At 46.4% G+C, this 25372-nt stretch overlaps 1 protein-coding gene across 1 annotated transcript in view; it reads left to right on the top strand.

Annotated features, from left to right (window-relative positions):
• Window positions 1-116: 116 nt before the first annotated feature.
• poll (polymerase (DNA directed), lambda) overlaps window positions 117-25372 on the top strand; it is a 26838-nt gene continuing 1582 nt past the window's right edge. The window contains 7 exon segments of the mRNA XM_080205984.1: window positions 117-3310; window positions 4744-5243; window positions 7446-7754; window positions 13881-14054; window positions 19648-19779; window positions 25151-25265; window positions 25268-25318. Coding sequence (XP_080062110.1) covers window positions 3187-3310; window positions 4744-5243; window positions 7446-7754; window positions 13881-14054; window positions 19648-19779; window positions 25151-25265; window positions 25268-25318 — 1405 coding nt within the window. The 5' untranslated portion in view covers window positions 117-3186.

Genomic DNA, 25372 nt, shown 5'->3' with positions numbered 1-25372 from the left:
ATTGCAAACATAGTGAACATTGTAAATATTATTATAAAATTATCATTGATTTTATTCAGTGACTGTCCGAATGAGCCGGAAGTGCTGTGTGTGTTTCCGGTGCGGTGGGTAAGTGGTCAGGTATTTATCCCCAGCAGGAGGCCATTCAGCCCGTCCCTCCTGTGAGGGGCAAGGTCGCAGTGTCCGCGGACCGCAGGCTATTATCCTCGATGAGGGGCAGGAGTGACCGGTGGTGTTTTAACCCGAGGGTTCCCCACCTCTCAGGCCGGGGGCGAGGTGGAGAAATCGCGGCCTTCCGCCGGGGCGGGATTTGAACCCGCGCTGCTGGAGTCGCTCCACATCACTGACCGGCCGGCCAGCCGAGTTAAACTGACAGCAGCCCCCTATGCTGGCTGTCCCAATGAGCCCTCACCACCACTAAAGCTTTTTAATATTTGTTTATTAGTGTCACGTTAACACTGCAATGAAGTTGCTGTGAAAATCCCATTAGCAATCTGTCAGGCAGCCAATTCCCAACCCCACTCTTTGGGAAAGATTTTCCTCATGTCACTTTTATCACTTGTTTTAAACCTCTGTCCTCTGGCTCTCCATCCTTCCACAGGATCTCCCTTCTCCTCTGGCTGGACCCCTCCTGGTTTTTGAACCCTTTCACCAGATCTCCTCTCAGCCTTCTCTTTTTTTCTGAGGAAAACATTCCTAATGTCTGTCAATTATCTAAGTAACTAAAGTTCCTCATTCCTTGAACAATTTTCATGAATCTTTCCTCTTTTCATAGATTAATTAGAGGATTCTCTTCAATAGGATTTGAGTGGGATGTGGGCTCCTGATTAGCTGCTTCTCAATGGGGTTTGACCTGTTAATAGAAGATCATTTGTGCGTGTAAAAGTGTTTTTTCACATTAAGCACAATTTAATTGTGTTTGTTCCTGGCACCTAACAATAAGAATAAATGTCCTCCAGGACAGGTTTGGGCCGTTCCCCCTCCTTTTGGGGAGCTGCCCCCTTTTTCTTTGTCTGAACGTAATTTAAGTTTGTTTACTTGGTTCAACCCGCAAGAACAAGATTATGTGTAATATTGACATGCTGCACTTGGTTGAAGTCATTAGGTTACATTTCAGCTTTGTTTGAAGCAATTTTTTGAAGTGGCATCTTGGCCTTTTGGCTAAGGTGCAAATTAGATCAAGCCTTGGAGGAGGAGCTATACCTAGTCCAATCAGCTTGAATCATGTAGCTCAAGCCCAAGACAGGAGGTGAGAGCCCTGTCTTGTCAGCTTGGGTTGGGAATGTCCCAACTTGTTGGGACTCTGAATTGGCTTTTATTTGGCTTGATTGGATTGGAGTAAAGTTTAAAAATAAAAAAAATTTGCTTTTTCCATCCCCTAGCTCTACATAGAAGTTCATTAATAGTCTGATGAAAATCAGATAACTACATAGAAGAATGATTAAAACTGTGTTTATAAATTCTTAAAATAAAAATAAAGTGTGGGAAATACCCAATTAATCATAGTTGACACCTAAAGTGATTAAATATATGAAAATGTTTCAACAAAGTTAAATCCAATTGCTGACGAGCCTCAAGCCACGACCTAAAATGGGTCAGCTTTGACAAAGGGACATCTGGACTCGAAACATCAGCTTTTTTTCTCTCCTGGCAGATGCTGTCAGACCTGCTGAGATTTTCCAGCATTTTCTCTTGCTTTCAGATTCCAGCATCTACAGTAATTTGTTTTTATCCAGGGTACTAATGCTTCTAGTCTTATTCAGGAAGCTATGAGAAATGGATGTTATGGGGAGTGACAAAGATATATTGGTATATTAGATTTTTTTTAGATTGGGGCTGAGTAGAGTTAGTTTTATTCTGTCTCGAATCATACGTCTGAACGTGTTTGATGCTGACACTGGGCCTCAGATGGAGGTTGAGGCGAAACCTGATAGAGGTCTACAAAATAATGAGACACATAGACAGGGTGGATAGTCAGAGGCTTTTTCCCAGGTTAGAAGTGTCAGTTACAAAGGGGGCAGAGGTTCAGGGTGAGAGGGGGAAAATTTAAGGGAGACATGCAGGGGAAGTTTTTCGCACAGAATGGTGGGTGTCTGGAATGAGCTGCCAGAGGAGGTGGTAGAAGCAGGCATGTTAGCAACATTTAAGAGGCATCTGGATGAGTGCATGAATAGGGAGAAAATAGAGGGATGTGGACCAAGTAAGGGCAGAAGATTTTTTTTTAGTTTAATTAGGGCATCATGATCAGCATAGACTTGGAGGGCTGAAGGACCTGTTCCTGTGTGGTATTTTTCTTTGTTCTTAAGGGAAGTATTCTGTAGCCCAATATTAACATAATTCACCGTGAACACCAAAACCCCACACAAAAGATTAACAGTCACTGCTCCCAGTAACCTGGTGAGTGAATCAGTCCAGGAGAAAGGGGGAAGATAGCCATGAATTTTGACTCCTGTTTTTGTGATTCCTGCTGAAAAGTGCATGGGTGTACTCATCTGCAGTCATCAGATTAAAACACTCTAGCAATCCAGATTGTTTTAAAAAGCTGGCTCTGTATGCTTTTGAGAAATGTAGACATAAGGGAGGCCTGACCACGGTCTACAAAATAATAATAGGTTCCATGTTACTTCAGTTAGTTAGGTTGCAGAGGGCCAAAGGTCAGTCTTGTAAGCTACCGTGAATAGAATGCTGTTACACGTTAAACGGTTCATTTCTCAGAATAAGAGGTTGCTGACTCGTGAATTCCGATTTGTTCAGTACAATCAAATGTGACCCAGGGATCAAGTCATACAACAGGTGGATACCAACTAAAATAATCCTGCCAGTGTGTCTTCTGCGCTAGTTTTGATTGCTTTAGGAAATTGAGAATAGAATTTTCCAAATTTTCTTTTACTGGAATTCATCTTGCGTGTTAATACTATTTTAAACTGCCCCTGGTAGGTTGCATTATTCTGGCAAGTAGGAATAGTCTTAGTCATGAAGCATTTTGAAGTTATACCAAACCAATAATCATGAATTAGGCCTCAACTGAAGTATTTTGTCCGATTCTGGAGACCACATTTTAGAATAGATGCAAAGAGATGAGAAAATGGAGATGATCATGGAGCATTTGAGTATTTGTATAGCAATCTTAAAATCTCGATTGTTGGAACAGGTTGATTCCCAGCTCAGTCAGACTGTGAGTCAGTCATGCAATGTATGGAGCCTCGGGGGATTGTAAAGGCATTTCGGAAGGTGAAACGAGTGCAGGATATCCCACCAGCAACCACCGAAGTGACTGTGAAGAAAGCAAAGCCGCATGAAGTCTGTAAAGGTAGAAAACATTGTGGTGTTAACCCTTGTAGCGCGGATGTTGGAACAGACAGAAACTAAACAGAATCAACAAGTGAATAACTGGTCATTATTGCATTGCTGTTGGAAGTTGCTATGCACAATTGGCTGCTGTGTTTCCAACATAAGGACAGTGATTACATATCAAAAGCAATACATTTGCTGTAAAACATGTTGGTGTTTTCCGAGACCAGGAAAGGCACTATCCGAATCCAAGTCTTTATTTATTTACCATCTTAATATTGACAATGCAAACCAAGTTGGCAACACAGCAGCAATTTTCAGCAAAGAAAGATCCATCTAGAAGAACATAAGAAATAGGAGCAGGAGTAGGTATCTAGCCCCTCGAGCCTGCCCCGCCATTCAATAAGATCATGGCTGATCTGAAGTGGATCAGTTCCACTTACCCGCCTGCTCCCCATAACCCTTAATTCCCTTATTGATCAGAAATCTATCTACCCGTGACTTTAAAATATTTAGCGAGGTAGCCTCCACCATTTCAATGGGCAGAGAATTCCAGAGATTCACCGCCCTCTGAGAGAAGAAGTTCCTCCTCAACTCTGTTCTAAACTGACCCCCCTTTATTTTGAGGCTGTGCCCTCTAGTTCTGGTTTCCTTTCTAAGAGGAAAGAATCTCTCTACTTCTACCCTATCCAGCCCCTTCATTATCTTATATGTCTCTATAAGATCTCCCCCCACCTTCTAAACTCCAACGAGTACAGGCCCAATCTACTCAATCTCTCCTCATAAGCAAACCTCCTCATCTCAGGACAAGGGCAACAGGTGCATGTGAATGCCACCAGCTGACCTAGAAATATATCGGCTGTTCCTTCACCAACACTGGGTCAAAATCCTGGAATTCCCTCTAACAGCGCTGTGGGTGTACCTACACCACACAGACTGCAGCAGCTCAAGAAGATAGTGCCCTATCAGCTTCTGTGGATGACACATTCTCCAGAGCTTTGCTGCAAAACTCTCCCAAAATCTCTATGTGTAGGTCCAGCTGCCTTTTGGAAATCCCTGTGGAATCTATTTGCAGCTAATTTTCAGGTTGTGGATTTCAAAATTCTCCCCGCCGGCACCCCCCGCCCCCCCCCAGCCCCGGCTCCCCGCCGGCACACCCCCCAACTTCCAGATTCATAGATCAGCACCCCTCCCTCTGAGCCCCCAAACCCAGCTCTGTGCCTCCTGCCATTGTCAGCTTTACCTCCTCCATACAAAACAACATCAAAAACGAATGGTTGCAGCTCCTGTCAATGGCCAGGACACACTCCATCACACAGCAATGGTCAGGACACATTCCACCATACATCGATGGTCAGGACACACTCCATCACGTGGCAGTGGTCCGGGCACGCTTTGCCACATAACAGTTGACGTTAGCTGATCTTTCCTTTCTTTATCTCATTTTGACAGAAGCCTGGCTGAATGGATTGACAGTGTACATTGTCCAAGCAGGGATTGGTAAGGCTCGGACAGAAATCTTTCAGAAGCAGGTCACACAGAATGGTGGGGAGGTTAGTCTTGCTTTCTCCCCTGCCGTTACCCATGTGATCATCGATGATGGGATGGATTGTGAGCGTGCCTTTCGCCTCCTGAAGCTGGAGGTGCTGCCTCCCAGTGTCCAGCTGGTGCGATCAACATGGCTCAGTTTGTGCATTACAGAGAGGAGAGTCCTGAGCACTGCAGGTTACAGCATCTTCATCCCAGACAGATACTTGCCACCTGAACAGTGGGCCAAGATTCGAGTATCAGCGGGTGAGGGTCAGCAAGAGAACACAGAGATCAACTGTCAATCAGGGACACATACAAAGGCCCAGTTGAGCTGTACAGAGGCAATAAAAACGATTACTGAGCAGCCAAGAGAGGCCACACCGGCAGAAAAGAGTGAAACAGTGCAAGCCGCGACAGCACAGGTACAGTAACTCATTTCTCCCACCCTCTTCTCGAACCCCTTTGGCACTTTAGTTCTCCTCGATCTCTGCAAGCCTTCAATTCTGCTCTCTTGTCCATTGCCAATTTTAATCTTCACACCATTGGCAGACATGTCTTCAGCTGCCTGGGTGCCAAGATCTGGAATTTCCTTCCAAAATCTCTCCACCTCTTCATCTCTTTCCTTTAAGATGCTCCTTAAACCTCTCTCTTTGACCAAGCTTTTGGCCTCCTGTTTAGAGTACTCAGTATCAAGCTGTGTCTGATAACCATTCTGAGGCATTTCAGGAAGCTTTACTACCTTAAAGGTGCTAGACAAATATAAATTGTTGTCCATTTTCACTTTGAAGAATTCTCCAGCATTTCCACCTGTACATTCTTCACCGGTTAGTGGCACCTAGCCTGAGGCCTGCCTTGTCCTGAGCCAGTGAGAACAGATATCCTGAAAGGAGCCTTCCAGAGTGGGAGCCAGATTTCTGGAATGGGAACCAACCCATGCTGGTTATCCAGAGTGGGAGTCAGTATTCCCGGGGGGGATTAACTATTGGGAGTGGGATTCTTGGCTGATTCCCAGCTCCTGTTGCCCTGCTGTGGCCAGTTAGTGGAGCACAGTTACTGCTCTGCAATGATCATTTATTTCACCCACTGTTATCAGGAGGTGGGGATCAGGTCGGGTTGCATTGCATCAGGGTCACCCTGGAGAAGAGATATAGAACATAGAACATAGAACATAGAACACTACAGCACAAACAGGCCCTTCGGCCCACAAGTTGCGCCGACCACATCACCTACCAACCTACAGACCTATCTATAACCCTCAATCTCATTAAACCCCATATACTCATCCAGAAGTCTTTTAAAAGACCCCAGCGAGTTCGCCTCCACCACCACTGACGGCAGCCGATTCCATTCACTCACCACCCTCTGAGTGAAAAACTTACCCCTAACATCACTTCTGAACCTCCCTCCCCGCACCTTAAATCTGTGTCCTCTCGTAGCGACCATTTCAAACCGGGGAAATAGCCTCTGAGAGTCCACCCTATCTATTCCTCTCAACATTTTGTAAACTTCTATCAGGTCGCCTCTCAACCTTCGTCTCTCCAGGGAAAAGAGTCCCAGCTCCCTCAACCTAACTTCATAAGGCATGCCTCCCAGTCCAGGCAACATCCTTGTAAATCTCCTCTGCACCCTTTCAATAGCTTCTACATCTAGGGAGGCACTGGCTGCTGTCTCTCCGATCTTTAGAAGAGACTAAAAGTGTGCCCAGTGGCACTCAAACATTGCAATGATCTAGTGGCGTTGATAAGATTCTACATGAAGTACTGGTGATGACCTATCTTTGGTAGTAATGCAGTTTGCCCATTCTAAGCCGCTTTCAAACAAAACACCTGCCTACTGTCCCCTTTGTCTACGTCACTGAGGCATAAGGAGATGAAAATGTCCTTCACGTGATACACAGTGTTAGGTGTGCCTCAGTGGGTAACACCTTCGCTCTTGAATTGGAACCATCAATTTGAGTCCCGTTCCAGAAATCTGATCACTTTGACATTTCCGTTGCAGTACTGAGGGAACACAACAACATTGGACGGCAATACCGATGGAATGCCGCGCTGCCGGGGGGGGGGGGGGGGGGGGGGGGGGGGGGGGCCAGTGCCGCGCTGCCGGGGGGGGGGGGGGCCAGTGCCGCGCTGCCGGGGGGGGGGCCAGTGCCGCGGGAGTGCCGCACTGCATTGTCGGAGAAGTAGTGCCGAGGGAGTGTTATGTTTTATCTGAGACATTAAACTAAGGCCACTTGTGTCCTGTTCAATGGATATGAAAGACTCCATGGCCAATGTTTAGAAGAAGAGTGGATGACTTCTCAGGATGCTGAGCACTTTTTGTCAACAAACATCACTAAAACAGATTCCTTGGTCAAGATGGTTTTGCTGTTTGTGTGATCTTGCTGCTGGGCAAATTAGCTTCTGTATTTCCTACGTGACAACAGTTCCTGTACTTTTAAACATACCTTACAGTGAAGCATTTTTCATTGTCCTGATGTTGTGAAAGGTGCTATAGCAATACAAGTCTTTCTTACACAATTACAAACTGAACCTCTGAGGAGTGTTGGGAGAAGGCTCTGTGTAAATGTGGTGTGTTGATGGAATATTCACTCCTTTCACTGGATGTTCTCTGTGGTGTCTCCGTAGTTGTCTGAAGATGAAGGTGCAAGTGGTGTTGAAGATGATGGAGTCTCCGAACAAGACCTGCAAGCGCTGATCACTGGGGACTGCCATTCTCCTAGCCTGTCTGGTCCACGTGAGCCCACCATCAGTGGCAAGTGGGTGTGTGCCCAATCATCTGACAGTAAAAAGCAAAACTACAACAAAGCCATCACAGACAAGCTGGAGATGCTGGCGGCTGCATACACGCATCAAGGTGACAAGTGGAGAGCGCTGGGATATGCCAAAGCCATTAACGCCTTGAAAATTTACCAGAAGCCAGTGTCTTCCTTTCAGGTAAAATCTCAGCCTTTTCCTTCCTCTTCCCTTCCCAAGTGGAGGAGCTTCCATTTGCAGTGCACACTGAGGGTAGGTCTAACCTGACCTTCCCTACCCACCAGGAAATTGACAGTATACAGTGTTTTGCACTTTTCCAGATTTTACCCTCCATTGATCTCACGTGAAAATGATTTGAATTGTCCCAATTCTGCTTTTTGACTGATTCCCTCTTGGTGCTAGTGTCTGCCTCAACCCCTGGCCCCTGACGTTGCCCACGGGACAAAGTGCCATGCCCAGGGGGCATCTTGGCACCACCAGCCAAGGCATGCCAAGGATGGGGCCTAATGGGGGAGGTAGGGTCTCTGTGGGGCAGATCAGTGGGCGGGTGGGGAGTAGGTCGATGCTGGGCCGGACATGTTCGGGGGGCGGGGGGCCAGCGATCAGGCCATGGTGGTGGTCTATAAGCCAGCGATGGGTGAAGTCACAGGGCTCGCCAGCAATTGGGAGGCCAGCAGCGTGGGTACTGCTCATGCACCAATCCCGGCAATAGCAGATTGGCGCATGCGCAGTGGCCCACTCAGCACTGTGTTGCTGGCCTCTCCAGCAGGAGTTGGCCCTGCCCCCTGCATTTTTGTGCGATTTAAACGAGTGCTCTGCGCTGTGCACAGAGTGTGGGAGATGCATTTCAAAACTACTGCTGAAGAAAACCAGCACGATTTACTCCAGTTTTTACACAAAATTGACGCTTAGAATTTTTTTGAGACACCTCTATATTCCATGCACCCCCTATATTCTGCACACTCTCCTTTTCTTCTCTCCTATGTATGGTATGCTTTGTCTGTGTAGCGCACAAGAAACAATACTTCTCACTATATACCAATGCTTGTGACAATAATAATCAAATCACAAAACATCCATATGTGACCTTGATATAACAAAATCCACAGCACACATGAAAGGAAAATGTTAAGAGCGAGCATCGCTTGGGGTGTAGGTATATAGATCATTGAATCATTGCAAGGCAGGTCGAGAAAGTATTCAGGATCCTGGTTTTATTAATAGGGACATAAAGTAAGCAAGCCAGGAAGTTTTAATAAATTTGTAAACAACACAGTTTCAACCTTAGCGGGATATTGTGTCCAGTTCTGGACACCGTACTTGTGAAAGTATTAAAGAAGGCTCAGAAAAGATTCATGAGATGGTCCTTCAGTTATATGGACAGATTGGAGAAGCTAGGTCTCTTTTCCCCGGAGAAGTGAAGGTTTGAAGAAATTTAATTTTGAGCATCTTTATTATGAGGGGTCTGGACAGAGTAGACAGGGAGAAACTGTTCCCATTGGTGGAAGAGTGGAGAAGCAGAGGGTGTCAACTTGAGGGGAATGAAGCAACAGTATCGTGAGGAGAAACCTTTTTACGCAGCAAGTAGTTCGGATCTGGAATGCACTGTCTGAGAGTGTGGTGGAGACAGATTCACAGTGAGTGGTTACGATCTGGAATGCACTGAGCGTGTGGTGGAGACAGATTCACAAGCAGTGCTTAGGATCTGGAATGTACTGTGTGAGAGCGTGGTGGAGACAGATTGACAAGCAGTGCTTAGGATCTGGAATGTACTGTGTGAGAGTGTGGTGGAGACAGATTCACGCAGCAAGTCATTAAGATCTGGAATGTACTGTGTGAGAGTGTGGTGGAGACAGATTCACAAACAGTGCTTAGGATCTGGAATGTACTGTCTGAGAGTGGTGGAGACAGATTCACACAACGAGTCATTAAGATCTGGAATGTACTTTCTGAGAGTGTAGTGGAAACAGATTCACACAGCGAGTGATTAGGATCTGGAATGTGCTGTCTCAGAGTGGTGGAGACAAGTTTTCAAAAGGGAATTTGATAATTATCTGAAGAGGAAAGATTTGCAGAGCTACAGGGAAAAGACAGGGGAGTGGCACTAGGTGAATTACTCTTGCAGAGTGTCGGTACAGGCATAATGGGCTGAATGGCTTTCTGTGCTGTAACAATTCTGTAACTCTGTGTTACAACTGAATCTACTACTACCACCCTTTCAGATAGCAAGGTTTTGGAATCTAAAATGAGCTATGTTAAAATCATCCTCCTTACGCCCCCACTCCCTGCCACTCTCTAGTTATTTTGCTAATTTTCTTTAATCCATATCCTTTGGCTTTAACCTTGCTGACAGTGGAAACAGTTTCTCCCAATGTGCTCTGTTAAAACCCTTCAACACCTCCATTAACCCTACCCTTCTCTGCTCTAAGGAGAACAGAGGTGATGGAGTCTGATAATGTGATTGAGCTAGTAATCCAGGTACCCAGACCATTGACAAAGCTTTGACAAAGGGTCATCTGGACTCGACATCAGCTCTTTTCTCTCCTTACAGATACTGCCAGACCTGCTGAGATTTTCCAGCATTTTCTCTTCTGGTTTCAGATTCCAGCATCTGCAGTAATTTGCGTTTACTCCCAGACTAATGCTCTGGAGACAGAGTCAAACCCCATCATGACAACTAGTGAAATCTAAATTCAGTTCATAATTCAAATTCATTAGTTTAACGTCTGTGGTAGGTAAAATGTTAGAATCTGTCATTAAGGAGGAAATTGCAAAGCATCTTGAAGGGAATTGCTTGATAGAGCAGACGCAGCACGGTTTCATTAAAGGGAAGTCGTGTCTGACAAATTTACTGGAGTTCTACGAGGATGTGTCTCGGGCAGTGGATAGAGGAGAGCCGGTGGATGTGGTCTTTCTAGATTTTCAGAAGGCGTTTGACAAAGTGCCTCACAAGAGGTTATTGCAGAAGGTCGAGGGACATGGAGTTGGGGGTAGGGTGTTAGCGTGGATAGAGGATTGGTTGTCAAATAGGAGGCAGAGAGTGGGGGTCAACGGGTGCTATTCGGATTGGCGGATGGTGACTAGTGGAGTGCCCCAGGGGTCGGTGCTGGGGCCTCAGCTTTTTACCATTTATATAGATGATCTGGAGGAGGGAACCGAGTGTATGGTGTCGAAATTTACTGATGACACCAAGATTGGGGGAACGGCAAATTGTGCGGAGGGTGTGGAGAGTCTGCAGAAGGATCTAGATAGGCTGGGCGAATGGGCCAGGAAATGGCAAATGGAATTTAATGTTGGCAAGTGTGAGGTGGTCCACTTTGGTAGGAAAAATGGTAGGAAGGACTATTACTTACGAGGCGAAAAACTGCAGCAGGCGACGGTGCAGAGGGACCTCGGGGTCCTTGTGCATGAGTCGCAAAAACCCATCTTGCAGGTGCAGCAGGTGGTCAGGAAGGCAAATGGGATGCTGGCCTTCATAGCGAAGGGGATTGAATATAGAAGTAGGGAGGTCTTGCTGCAGCTGTATAGGGCATTGGTGAGGCCGCAACTGGAGTACTGTGTGCATTTTTGGGCGCCGCACCTGCGCAAAGATATTTTGGCCTTGGAGGGAGTGCAGAGGAGGTTTACTAGGCTGATACCGGAGTTGAGGGGGTTGAGCTATGAGGAGAGGCTGAATAAACTGGGCTTGTACTCGTTAGAGTTTAGAAGAATGAGAGGAGATCTCATTGAGATGTATAAGATGATGAATGGGATGGATAGGATAGAGGTGGAAAGACTCTTCCCGCTCAAAAAAGACAATAGGACTAGGGGGCACAGCCTCAAGATAAAAGGGGGGCGGTTTAGAACGGAGTTGAGGAGGAACTTCTTCACTCAAAGGGTGGTGAATCTCTGGAATTCTCTGCCCGTTGAAGTGGTGGAGGCTGCCTCGCTAAATATTTTTAAGACGCGGGTTGATGGGTTTTTGATAGGAGAGGGGATTAAGGGTTATGGGGAGAGGGCGGGAAAGTGGAACTGAGCAGCGACAGATCAGCCATGATCTTATTGAATGGCGGGGCAGGCTCGAAGGGCTGGATGGCCTACTCCTGCTCCTATTTCTTATGTTCTTATGTTCTTATAAATCTGGAACCAAACGTTAGTCTAAGCTTGTTCATTATCATAAAATCCCAACAGGTTCACAGATGTTCTTTAGGGGAAGAAATGGACGGCACGGTGGCACAGTGGTTAGCACTGCTGCCTCATAGCTCCAGGGACCTGGTTCGATTTCCAGTTTGGGTCACTTTCTATGTGAAGTTCGCACGTTCTCCCTGTGCCTGTCTGGGTTTCCTCTGGGTACTCCGGTTTCCTCCCACAGTCTGAAAGATGTGCAGGTTAGGGGGAATAGCCATGGTAAATGTGCAGGATTACGGGAATAAGGCAGAGGGGTGGGCCTGGGTGGGACGTTCTTTCAGATAGTGCAGGCTTGATGGGCCAGATGGCCTCTTTCTTCACTGTAGGGGTTCCATGGTTCTGTGGTGGTGAGGGAACCAACATGAGGGAAAAATTACTTTACCTTGTCTTTACCATTTTACTTGTCACAGGTGCCTCTATTGATCTAAATGACTGCTGCATAGTCCTTGTGGGGATGAAGAACCCCCTTCACATTGAGGATCTTGTTCTGTGACACTAAATGGAATAGATTTCAAACACATCTAGTGACTCAAAACTAGGCATCCATGAGGCACTGTGGACCATCAGCAGCAACTTTCCAAGGGTTACCATTGACCAGAATTCAACTGGACCAGCAATATAAATGCTATAGTTACAATAGCAGGTCAGAGGCTAGGAATCCTACAGCAAGTGACTCATCTTCTTACTTCCCAAAGTCTGTCCACCATTTAAAAGGCACAAACCAGAAGTGTGATGTAGTACTCCCCACTTGCTTGGGTGAGTGCAGTTCCAACAACACTCAACCAGCTGGATATTGTCCAAGACAAAACAGCCTGCATTATTGTCACTCCCTTCATCACTCATGCACAGCAGCAGCAGTGTGTGTCATCTTCAAGATGCACTGCTGGAACTGACCAAGGTCCCTTAGAAAGCACCTTCCAAACCCATGGTCACCTCACCTAGAAGGACAAAGGCAGCTGACACATGGGAATACCACCACCTGCAACTTCCCCTCCAAGCCACACACCATCCTGACTTGGAAATATATCACTGTTCCTTCACTATTGCTGGGTTAAAATCCTAGAACTCCTCCCTAACTGCACTGTGGGTGTACCTATGTCACATGGACGGCAGTGGTTGAAAAAGGCAGCTCAACACCACCTTTTCAAGGGAAATTATGGATGAGCAATAAGTGCTGGTCAACAAAAGAACATAAGAAATAGGAGCAGGAGTAGGCCATCTAGTCCCTCAAGCCTGCTGCGCCATTCAGTAAGATCACGGCCGATCTGATAGTGGTTCGGTTCCACTTACCCACCTGCTCCCCATAACCCTTAATTCTCTTATTGGTTAAAAATCTATCTATCTGTGACTTAAACACATTTAATGAGGTAACCTCTACTGCTTCAATGGGCAAAGAATTCCAAAGATTCACTACCCTCTGGGAGAAGAAGTTCCTCCTCAACTCTGTTCTAAATTGACTCCCCCCCCATATTTTGAGGCTGTGCCCCCTAGTTCTTGTTTCCATTCTAAGTAGAAATAACCTCACTGCTTCTACCCTATCTCGCCCCTTCATTATCTTATATGTCTCTCTAAGATCTCCCCTCAACCTTCTAAACTCCGATGAGTACAGACCCAGTCTACTCAATCCCTCCTCATCTCCAGAATCTTTCTACCCCCTCCAAAGCTAATATATCCTTTCTTAAATAAGGGACCAAAATTGTACATAGTACTCTAGGTGCGGCCTCACCAGTACCTTGTACAATTGCAGCAAGACCTTCCTGCTTTTATACTCCATCCCTTTCGTGATAAAGGCCAACATTCAATTTGCAATTGTCTAGCCCACATTCCTAAACAAGTGCTTAAAACAATCATATTTCTCCAATCTGTCCGCACTACTGAAGTCCCTTGTCCCTGGTATCATTCTAGTAAACCTCCTCACACTCTCCACAAGGCTGACAACCTTCCTGAAGAATGCTGCCCAGAATTTGCCACAATCCTCTAGCTGAGTGTTGTATAAAGACTTAGCATAATTTCTTAATTTTGTACACAATGTAGAAAGTCCAGGATTCTGTTTGCAGTTTTCAAAACTTAAAGACAGATTTGATTTGTGTGTGTGTGTGAACTTACTGTGGAATCTGATTTCCCCATTGCCTTTCACAGGAAGCTTGCAAGATCCCTGGCATTGGAAAAGGCATGGCTGAAAAAATCAGAGAGATACTAGAAAGTGGGCACTTGCGCAGGCTGGACTACATCAGTGAGAGCGTACCAGTGCTGGAACTCTTCTCCAACATCTGGGGAGCTGGTGTGAAGACAGCCCAGATGTGGTACCAACAGGTGGGATGCAGGTTGCGCAGAGTGGTATATTCTTTGAGCAGGTGCTTGAATTTACTGTTGTTGCCCTCATGGTCTCTTGTACCTAGTTTGACAGAGTTACAGTGGGCAAATTACAGAAAGCCATCTCCATGCTATTGCAGAAAATGCAGATGCATGGGATTGAGGGTGATTTAGCAATTTGGATCAGGAATTGGCTAGCTGATAGAAGACAGAGGGTGGTGGTTGATGGGAAATATTCAACCTGGAGTTCAGTTACAAGTGGTGTACCTCAAGGATCTGTTTTGGGGCCACTGCTGTTTGTCATTTTTATAAATGACCTAGATGAGGGTGTAGAAGGATGGATTAGTAAATTTGCTGACGACACCAAAGTCGGAGGAGTTGTAGACAGTGAGGATGGATGTTACAGTTTGCAGAGGGACATAGATAAGCTGCAGAGCTGGGCCGAGAGGTGGCAGATGGAGTTTAATACGGAAAAGTGTGAGGTGATTCACTTTGGTAAGAATAACAGGAGTACAGAATATAGGGCTAATGGAAGGACTCTTAGTAGTGTTGATGAGCAGAGAGATCTCGGGGTACATGTGCATAGCTCCCTGAAAGTTGGCATCCAGGTTGATAAGGTTGTTAAGACGGCGTACGATGTGTTAGCTTTTATTGGTAGAGGGATTGAATTTCGAAGCCGTGAGGTCATGTTACAACTGTACAAAACGCTGGTGCGGCCACACTTGGAGTATTGCGTACAGTTCTGGTCGTCGCATTATAAGAAAGATGTGGAGGCATTGGAAAGGGTGCAGAGGAGGTTTACCAGGATGTTGCCTGGTATGGTGGGAAGGTCTTATGAGGAAAGGCTGAGGGACTTGAGGTTATTTTCATTGGAGAGAAGAAGGTTACGAGGTGACCTGATTGAGGCATACTAGATGATCAAAGGATTGGATAGGGTGGACAGTGAGAGCCTTTTACCTCGGATGGTGATGGCTAACACAAGGGGACATAGCTTTAAATTGAGGGGTGGTAATTATAGGGAAGGAAGGGGACTGGCAATGAGATAGTGGTGGGGGGGTGGGAGGGTCAAAGGAATTGATAGGCAGTTCTGTGGGCAAAAGCGTGACTCCAGGATGGTAGTCTGCCTCCCTGGAGCAGGGGTACAGGACGTATCAGAGAGGATAGAGGGAATTTTGAAGGGTGAAGGGACCCAGGCTGAAGTAATTATACACATAGGAGAGAAGGACGTAGGAAGGCAGAGTAGGGGGGATGTACGTAGGCAATTCAGGGAGTTGGGGGCCAAGCTGAAGAGCAGGGCCTCCAGGGTGGCATTCTCTGGGCTGCTGCCTAGTAACAGCAGGGCTAGGAATAATGAGATCATGCAGCTGAATGCGTGGCTGAGGGATTGGTGCAAGGTAGAGGGCTTCGCTTTTGTCGATCACTGGGAAGTATTTGTGAGAGAAGGGCACCTGTACAGGAGGGATGGGGAACATTTGAATGGGAGGGGGACAAATATCTTAGCTGGGAGGTTAGCTGGAGTGTTTCGGTTTAAACTAATATGGAGGGGGGGTGGGGATGAGACTGATAGCTCATTAGGCACTGGGATCGGGAGCGAGTTGGGTGACAGGGGAGGTTTGGTTGAAAGGAAAATTATCCGGGGGAAGGAGGATCCGAGTGGGCCTGGAGGGTTGGATTGCGTCTGTTTTAATGCGAGGAGTGTAACGGGTAAAACGGATGAGCTTAGGGCCTTGATGTTCGTGAGGAATTTAGATGTGGTGGCAGTGACGGAGACGTGGTTAAAGGAAGGGCAGGACTGGCAGCTGAATATTCCTGGGTGTAAGTGTTTTAGGTGTGACAGAGGAGGGTTGAAGAGAGGTGGTGGGGTGGCGTTGTTAGTTAAGGAGCACATCACAGCAGTGCAGAGGGAGGAGTTAGGGATTGAGTCGCTGTGGGTGGAGTTGAGGAATAGGAAGGGAGTGATTACTATGCTAGGGGTGTACTACAGGCCACCCAACAGCCCAAGGGCAGTGGAAGAAGGCATTTGTAAAGACATTTTAGATAGGTGCAGAAAGAATAGGGTGGTTGTAGTGGGTGACTTTAATCTTCCTGGAGTGGATTGGAAGGTGCCTAGAGCTAGGGGTACGGATGGGGAGGAATTTGTAAAATGTGTGCTGGAAGGGTCCTTGGAGCAGTACGTAACTAGCCCGAGTAGGGAGGGGGCTATACTGGATTTAGTGTTGGGTAATGAGCCGGGGCAGGTGGTTGAGGTTGCAGTAGGCGAACATGTGGCTAACAGTGACCACAAGTCTGTCTACTTTAGGATAAAAATGGAAAAGGATGAGTGCCGTCCGAAGGGGAGGGTGCTGAACTGTGGGAAGGCGAGCTATAGCCGGATTAGGAAGGAGCTGAAGGACACTGATTGGGAGAGGTTGTTAGCAGGCAAATCCACGGTTGGCAAGTGGGAGGCTTTCAAGGGAAAACTGAAAATGTTGCAGGAAAGACGTGCCGGTAAAGAGGAAGGATGGGAAAGGCAGGATTAGAGAGCCATGGATTACAGGGGATATTGAGGACTTGGTCAGGAAGAAGAGAGCGGCATATGTTAGGTGTAAACAACTTGGAACGGAGAGAGCAGTGGAGGAATATAGAGCAGGAGGGAGCTCAAAAGGGGAGTTAGAAGGGCGAAAAGGGGGCATGAAATGGCTTTGGCTGATAGGATTAATGAAAATCCAAAGGCATTTTACTCTTATATTAGGAACAAGAGAGTGGTTAGAGGGAAAATAGGTCCTCTTAGGGACAAAGGAGGGGAACTATGCATTGAGTCTGAGGGAATGGGGGAGATCCTGAATGAATACTTAGCGTCGGTATTCACGAAGGAGAGGGGCTTGGTGTCTTGTAATGTCTTGGAGGGAGCTGTAGATCAGTTGAAGGAAATATCCATTACGAGGGAGGAAGTGTTAGGGTTTTTAGGCAGCATAAAAACTGATAAAGCTCCGGGGCCTGATGGCACTTATCCCAGGCTGCTTAGGGAGGTGAAAGATGAAATTGCTAGGCCTCTGACGCAAATCTTTGTCTCTTCTTTGGACACAGGTGAGGTCCCAGAGGACTGGAGGGTAGCTAATGTGGTACCGCTGTTTAAAAAGGGCAGTAGGGATAACCCTGGTAATTATAGGCCAATGAGTTTGACATTGGTGGTAGGAAAATTGTTGGAAAAAATTCTTAGGGATAAGATGTATAAGCGTTTGGAACGTTGTGATCTGATTAGGGATACGCAACATGGCTTTGTTCGGGGGAGGTCTTGCCTTACGAATCTGGTAGAATTTTTTGAGGAGGTGACAAAAACGGTTGACGATGGGCGAGCCATTGATGTCATCTATATGGATTTCAGTAAGGCGTTTGACAAAGTCCCTCACGGTAGGCTGGTAGAAAAGGTTAAGGCACATGGGATACAGGGACAGGTAGCTAGGTGGATTGAAAACTGGCTAGGCAACAGGAGGCAGAGTAGTAGTGGAAGGGTCCTTTTCTGGCTGGAGGTCTGTCACCAGTGGTGTGCCGCAGGGTTCAGTACTGGGACCTCTTCTCTTGATAATATATATAAACGACTTGGAAGAGGGCATACGTGGTGTGATCAGCAAGTTTGCAGATGACACCAAGATGGCAGGATTGGCGGATAGCGAGGAGGATTGTCAGGTGACACAGCAGGATATAGATAGGCTGGTATACTGGGCAGGTAGATGGCAGATGGAATTTAATCCTGACAAATGCGAGGTGATGCATTTTGGAAGGAATAATGCAGGGAGGAGTTACATGATAAAAGGTAGACCTATTAAGAGTATAGAAATGCAGAGGGATTTGGGAGTGCAGGTGCACAAGTATCTGAAGGTGTCAGCACAGGTAGAGAAGGTTGCAAAGAAAGCTTATGGAATGCTAGCCTTTATAGGAAGTGGTATAGAGTATAAGAGCTGGCGTCTAATGCTTCAGTTGTACAGAACGTTGGTTAGACCGCATTTGGAGTACTGCGTCCAGTTCTGGTCACCTTACTACCAGAAGGACATGGAGACCCTGGAGAGAGTGCAGAGGAGGTTTACCAGGGTGCTGCCTGGTATGGAAGGACTGGGTTATGAGGAAAGATTGGGTAAACTGGGGCTCTTAGAAAGATGAAGACTAAGGGGGGGGGATCTGATAGAGGTGTATAAAATAATGAAGGGTATAGATAGAGTAAACAGTGGCAGGCTTTTTCCTAGATTGGAGACAAATATCACGAGGGGTCACGAGCTAAGGGTGAGGGGGGAGAAGTATAATTTGGATACTAGAGGGAGGTTTTTCACACAGAGTCGTGGGGGTATGGAATGTGCTACCAAGTAAGGTGGTGGAGGCAGGCACGTTGGACTTGTTTAAGGTTTACTTAGATAGGCACATGAGTGAAACAGGGATGAAGGGCTATAGGAGACGGTTTTAAAAAGGGTCAGAGCCTCGGGATGATACTGGAAATGTAATGCTACATGTTAATGTTTTGTCTCTTTTAGTCTGCAGGTGTATCGGTCCACCTTGTCAAACGAGGGGCATGCACAAGGTGGGTTGTGCGTGGGCTGCTCTTGGATGTTTCAAGAGTGGCCTAGTACTTCGCGCCGTTGTGTGTGCTTAAACCTGGACCAGCAGATGGGCACCACCACAGCTCAGTGATTATCACTGCTCGCTGTGCAGATACATGGATTTGGGCCAGTGTCTGTGGGAGTTTGCGCATTCTCTCTGTGGTTGCGTGGGTTTCCTCCGGGTGCTCCGGTTTCTTCCCACACCCCAAAGATGTGCTCTTAGGCTGATTGGTGTAACAAATTGTCCCTACGCTATTCTCCCCTGAATCTGGTTACAATAGGGGTACCATTCGCATACACACAGGTCAAGGTAGGTGTAGGAAAATGCTTTGTTAAGATGGCGGCACGGGCTTGTTGGGCCAAAGGGCCTGTTTCCCATGCTGGGTTGTTCTTTGTTCTTTATGTCAGAGGTAGGTTCTTTACTCAGAGGATAGTAAGGTCGTGGAATGCCCTGCCTGCAGCAGTTGTGGACTCGCCAACTTTAAGGGCGTTCAAATGGTCAGTGGATAGGCATATGGATAACATTGGAATAGTTTAGGTTAGAGGGTCATTAGATTGGTTCCACTGGTCGGCTCAACATCAAGGGCCGAAGGGCCTGTACTGCACTGTAATGTTCTATGCTACTGCAAAACCTGGCATTTCTATACTATCTGGTCTTAACATCACACAGTGTTTCATACATGTAGATTGCTTTGAAATGAAATGATCGTAATGTAAATACATAGAGAGCTCCCTTTATGAGGGGGCGTGTTGTCTGGGAGTCCTGGAGCTTTCCAGTTTGTGACAATTTTGTGCACTCCTTCAAGCTTTTGGTTTTGTTGGAAAACATTACTGGTGTATCGCTCTGCGGCATGAAGTGATCGGGTTAAATTCTAATGATCGCATTTGTTGATGAGACTTAAATAATTCCACCCCTTTGCTGGTAATCTTTTCAACGTACACACTCTTCTGATGCAAAGAAAGAAGTCTTACAATAGTTCTGTACATTGCATTGTGAAACTTTAGCAGTTTGGCATGTTTTACAGGGATTCAGAACATTGGATGACATTCGCATGAAAGCTAGTCTCACTAAGCAGCAGACCATTGGCCTCAAACACTACCACGATTTCCTGAACCGAATGTCCAGGGATGAGGCTGCAGAGATTGAAAAACTGTGAGTACTTTGTGCTTCTGTTTACAAGACGTAGGCATCCTCTGGAGAGAATCATTCGACCCGTCTGTCCTGTGCCTCTGAGAGAGTGCAACCTCTGATACTCCCCAGTCCCATTGTGGAAAGATTATATATGCTATGTTTGGAATATGTGGACAGGATTAACTGGGATTTGGGATATGGGGTCAGGATTTATAGTGTTGTGGGATTGTGATCTGTGGATGTGGGTATAGGATTTGATGATAATAGAATCATACAGCACAGAAGAGGCCCTTCGGCCATTGAGTCTGCATCGACACGTTAGAAAGATCTGAATTCCCACCTAATCAGCCAGCACTTGGCCCGTAGCCCTGAATGTTATGATTGTGAAGCACCCACCTTCACCACCCTCCCAGGTGGCACATTCCAGACTGTCACCACCCGCAGGGTAAAAACATTTTTCCTCACATTCCCCCCCCCCCCCCCCCCCCCAAAAAACTTCCTGTCCCTCACCTTGAAACCTATGTCCCCTCGTGACTGACCCTTGAACTAAGGGGAATAGCTGCTCCTTATCCACTCTGTCCATGGTACTCATAGTCTTGTACCCCTCCATCAGGCCGGTCCTCCGTCTTCTCTTCAGGGCTGCTGGAACTGTTCTCAGCAAATGCTGAATTAGTCTTACACTCCCATCTATTTCCAAATGATATTCTCCAGGTAGACATTCATGCCCTATAAACTCCTTGATTTGATTTATTATCAGGAAGGGTGTCGAAGTTTGCAGGGTGACTTGGACAGGTTGCAGAGCTGGGCCGCGAGGTGGCGGATGGAGTTTAATGCGGAGAAGTGTGAGGTAATCCATTTTGGTAGGAATAACAGATGTGTTGAGTATAGGGCTAACGGGAGGACTTTGAATAGAGTGGAGGAGCAGAGGGGATCTAGGTGTATGTGTACATAGATCCCTGAAAGTTGGGAATCAAGTAGATAAGGTTGTTAAGAAGGCGTACGGTGTCTTGGCGTTTATTGGTAGGGGATTGAATTTAGGAGTCGCAGCGTTATGTTGCAACTGTACACAACTCTGGTGCGGCCGCACTTGGAGTACTGTGTGCAGTTCTGGTCCCCACATTACAGGAAGGATGTGGAGGCTTTGGGAGAGGGTGCAGAGGAGGTTTACCAGGATGTTGCCTGGTATGCAGGGGAGGTCCTATGAGGAGAGACTGAGGGATTTGGGGTTGTTTTCACTGGAAAGAAGGCGGCTAAGAGGGATCTTATAGAAACATATAAGATGATTAGAGGTTTAGATAGGGTGGATGGTGATAGCCTGTTTCCTCGGATGGAGAAATCTAGCACGAGAGGGCATGGCTTTAAATTAAGGGGGGGTAGTTATAGGACGGATGTCAGGGGCAGGTTCTTTACCCAGAGGGTGGTGAGGGACTGGAATGCCCTGCCTGCTGCAGTTGTAAATGCGCCTAGTTTGGGGGCGTTTAAGAGATTGGTGGATAGGTTTATGGACGAAAAGGGATTGGTTTAGATTAGTGGGTCAATGTTTTTTTTTAAAAAATAAGACTGGTCGGCGCAACATTGTGGGCCGAAGGGCCTGTTCCGCGCTGTAGTGTTCTATGTTCTATGTTCTATCATTACATATATTAATATCCAGTTTCTTGCACATTATACAAAATATACCGTTTATAGAGAAGGAAAGGAGAGAGTGCAGAATGTAGTGTCACTGTCATAAAGTGTAGAGAAAGGCCAACTTAATGCAAGGTAGGTCTATTCAAAGTCTGACTGCAGCAGCAGGAAAGAAGCCGTCTTGAGTCTGTCGGTATATGACTTCAGACTTTTGCATCTTTTTCCTGACAGAAGAAGGTGAAAGAGAAATATGTCTGGGGGCATGGGGTCCTTAATTATGCTGGGTGCTTTTCATGGCACTGGGAAGTGTAGTCAGATGGGAGGCTGGTTTGCGTGATGGATTGGGCTACATTCACAACCTTTCGTAATTCCTTGCAGTCTTGGGCAGAGCAGGAGCCATACCAAGCTGTGATACAACCAGAAAGAATGCTTTCTGTGGTGCATCTGTAAAAGTTGGTGAGAGTCATAGCTGACATGCCAAATTTCCTTAGTCTTCTGAGGACATAGAGGCATCAGTGGGCTTTCTTAACTATAGTGTTCGCGGCGGGGACCAAGACAGGTAGTTGATGATCTGAAACTGTCGACCCTGTGTACGTCCCCATTGATGTAGACAGATGCATGCCCTCCACGGCGCTTCTTGAAGCCAATGACAATCTTCGTTTTGTTGACATTGAGGGAGAGATTATCGTCACACCAGTTTACCAGATATTTCATTTCATTCCTGTTCTCTGTCTCATCATTGTTTGAGATCCTACCTACTACGGTGGTGTCATCAGCAAACTTGAAACTCATATTGGAGGGGAATTTGGCCATACAGTCATAGGTGTGTGTATAAGAAGTACAGTTGGGGGCTGAGAACACAGCCTTGCGGGGCACTGGTGTTGAGGGTGATCATGGAGGAGGTGTTGTTGCCTGTCCTTACTACTTGTGATCTGTGGGTTAGGAAGTTCGGGATCCAGTCACAGAGGGAGACAAGGCCCAGGCCACGGAGTGAGTTTGGAGATGAGTTTCATAGGAATAATGTTGAAGGCTGAGCTGTCGTCAATAAATAGGCATCTGATGTAGGTATCTTTGTTATTTTAGGTGTTCTAGGGTTGAGTGTAGGGACAGGGACATGGCATCTGCTGTAGACCTGTTGCGGCGGTAAGCAAACTGGTAGTGGATCCAGGCAATCTAGGAGGCTGGAATTGATGCATGCCATGACTAACCTTTCGAAACACAACTTTGTACTCCTCTAGGATCTGTTCACTGGTCAATGATTTTGTGTGCTGTGACACATTGTAAATCTCTGGCACATTTAAGGTTACCAGTCTAAGCTTTAAACTTGCTCTCGCTATGATGAGTGGTACATCAGCTACAACTCTCACCACTTTTACAGATGCACCATTGAAAGCATTCTTTTCGGTTGTATCATATGGCTCTCGCTCTGCCCAAAACCGCAAGAAATTACAAAAGGTCACGAATGTAGCCCAATCCATCACACAAACCAGCCTCCCATCCATTGACTCTGCCTACACTTTCCACTGCCTTGGCAAAGCAGCCACCCACGCCCTCTGGACATTCTCTCTTCACCTTCTTCCATTGGGAAAAAGATACAAAAGTTTGAGGTCATGTACTGATCAACTGAAAACACAGCTTCTTCCCTGCTGCTTTCAGACTTTTGAATGAGCTCCTCCTCAAGGCTGTCTTGACCGACCTGGTTTGTCCAATTGATATGTAGATTAAAATCCCCCATGATAACTGTTGTACCATTTCTACATGCATCATTTATTCCTTTGTTTATTTCGCGCCCCACTGTGATGTCATTATTTGGTGGCCTATAGACTACGTCTATCAGTGACTTTTTCTCCTTACTATTTCTAATTTCCACCCAAATGGATTCAACCTTTTTGTAATGTATCTCCTGGTCTCTTTTGCCATGCATGTGCTCTAGCTAATGTTTTCCAACCTCCATGTTTCTGCACACATCTATTGCTTTCTTGAAAGTAAATTGCTCTTTTTGCAGACTGACTCACACAGTTGGACCTTTCATGCCTAATTCTATCTTTAATGAGATCATCTTTTAATTGCCCAAATTCACAGAATTCTGCGAGCTGTTTACAACATTTGCATATTGGTCAGTGGATTCTTTAGCACTTTGAGATTTAGTGTTGAATACATAGCATTCATAAGTTAACCCTAGGATTTAAAGTGTGCCGTCAGACTTTCAAAATTTCCACAGTCTGTATTTTCAGTTATTGGATAGACTTAAGGTGTTTCTCTCCAGCAGTGTTAAAAGCGTTGCGATTCATAGCAGCTCTGGCTTGTTAATTAAACTTGTTGCAAGTGGAACAAGATATCATTCCTGCTGCATATCTCCTTTAATTTCAACTGGAGCCGGTAGTAGGAAATTTACAGCCGTATTTGGCTCACACTGTATTTTACTTGCAGCCTTCAGCTGCCTAGGCCCAAGCTCTGGAATTCCCTCCCTAAACTGCTCCATTCTGTACCTCCCTCTCCTCCTCCAGACATTCCTTCAAACCTTCTCTTTGACCAAGCATTTGGCCATCTGTCCAAATCTTTATTTCTGGCTCAGTGTCAAATGTTGTTTGATACTGTCTCTGTGAAGTCTCTGGGGACTTGTTGCTGGGTTAGGATGCTATACAAGTTCAAATTGATGTTGTTAAAATGTTGTCATTGTTGCAGCGTAGGCAAATGTACCAATTCCTGCTTCAGAACTGGTTATACAAGATCAGCTCAGAATCCCAGGGTTTTAATTGAAATCGGGAGGGAACTCGGGAGTATTTTGCACAAACGAAGCAATAAAGGAATCTTGTCTACACAGTTAAAAGCAGTGCTGTAATAGAGATCTACACTCCGCTGTGATTGGCAAGTCCTGCTGAACACATCCCCACATGCACAGCTGTCCCCAACAGTTGTCACAGGAACAGTGAACAGCTCACGCCCGCCACGGAGTGTCAAACCCGAGGAATGTGACACGGTGGGAAAGGTGCAGTTTTTCATTCCCGCTTCATTGTGCTGAAGAAAGAGGGAATGGCCTTCCTATCCCAGACTGGAGGAGCTAACAGCAGCTTCAGATCACAAATCAATCAGGTCTCAACAGTTGTCACTCCGAGGGGAGCAAAACCTATTGTTGAGTGAAAGTGTAACTCACAGCGATGACTGACACCCTATTGAGGCTATAAGGAGTTGAGAAAAGGATTAACAGGATTATACCATCTATCTGTGTGTCAAACGGATTAGCTCAATTTGAGTGAAGTGTCAAGATTCTTTCAGCTCAGCTGCCTGACACCCAGTGGCTTCACTGCAAAAACCCAGGTGTTTGGCTATTCAGAATGAATATTTAGGAGAGCGAGAGTAGGAGGCGCAAGAAATTAAAATAACACAATCAAAGAACAGAAGTTAAGCTTCTAATGGAAGAAATAAAAATGATGAGACAGAGGAGAGAGAGAGAGAGCCACAAAGATGGGAGGGGAGAAACAACTGAGAAGTTAGGGAACCCGGTGTCAGGGCGGAGGGGGTGAGCTGAATCCAGTGTCAGGGCAGAGGGAGTGAACTGGAATCCAGTGTCGGGGGGAGAGGGGGTGAGCTGGAATCCAGTGTCAGGGGGAGAGGGGGTGAGCTGGAACCCAGTGTCAGGGGGGAGAGGGGGTGAGCTGGAATCCAGTGTCGGGGGGGAGAGGGGGTGAGCTGGAATCCAGTGTCAGGGGGGAGAGGGGGTGAGCTGGAATCCAGTGCTGGTCATTATCAGTCGTTTTTAACCTGTGTTTCAGGTGAGAGACATGGCTCACTCCATTAATCCAACCCTGATTGCTCTGGCTTGTGGTTCCTATCGACGTGGGAAGCCCACCTGCGGGGATGTGGACATTCTGATCACACATCCAGATGGAAATCACACAGAGGTGTTTTCAGTAAGATCCTGGCTGGGCTGAGGACCACAGGTGAGTGTGACAAGCAATGTGGCAATGGGCAAGGAACACGGCTTATCAGCACAG

Source organism: Carcharhinus amblyrhynchos, chromosome 17 (assembly GCF_965287045.1).
Source record: "Carcharhinus amblyrhynchos chromosome 17, sCarAmb.v2.hapA, whole genome shotgun sequence".
Classification (NCBI taxonomy): Eukaryota; Metazoa; Chordata; class Chondrichthyes; order Carcharhiniformes; family Carcharhinidae; genus Carcharhinus; species Carcharhinus amblyrhynchos.
This window is presented reverse-complemented; position numbering and strand designations above follow the sequence as displayed.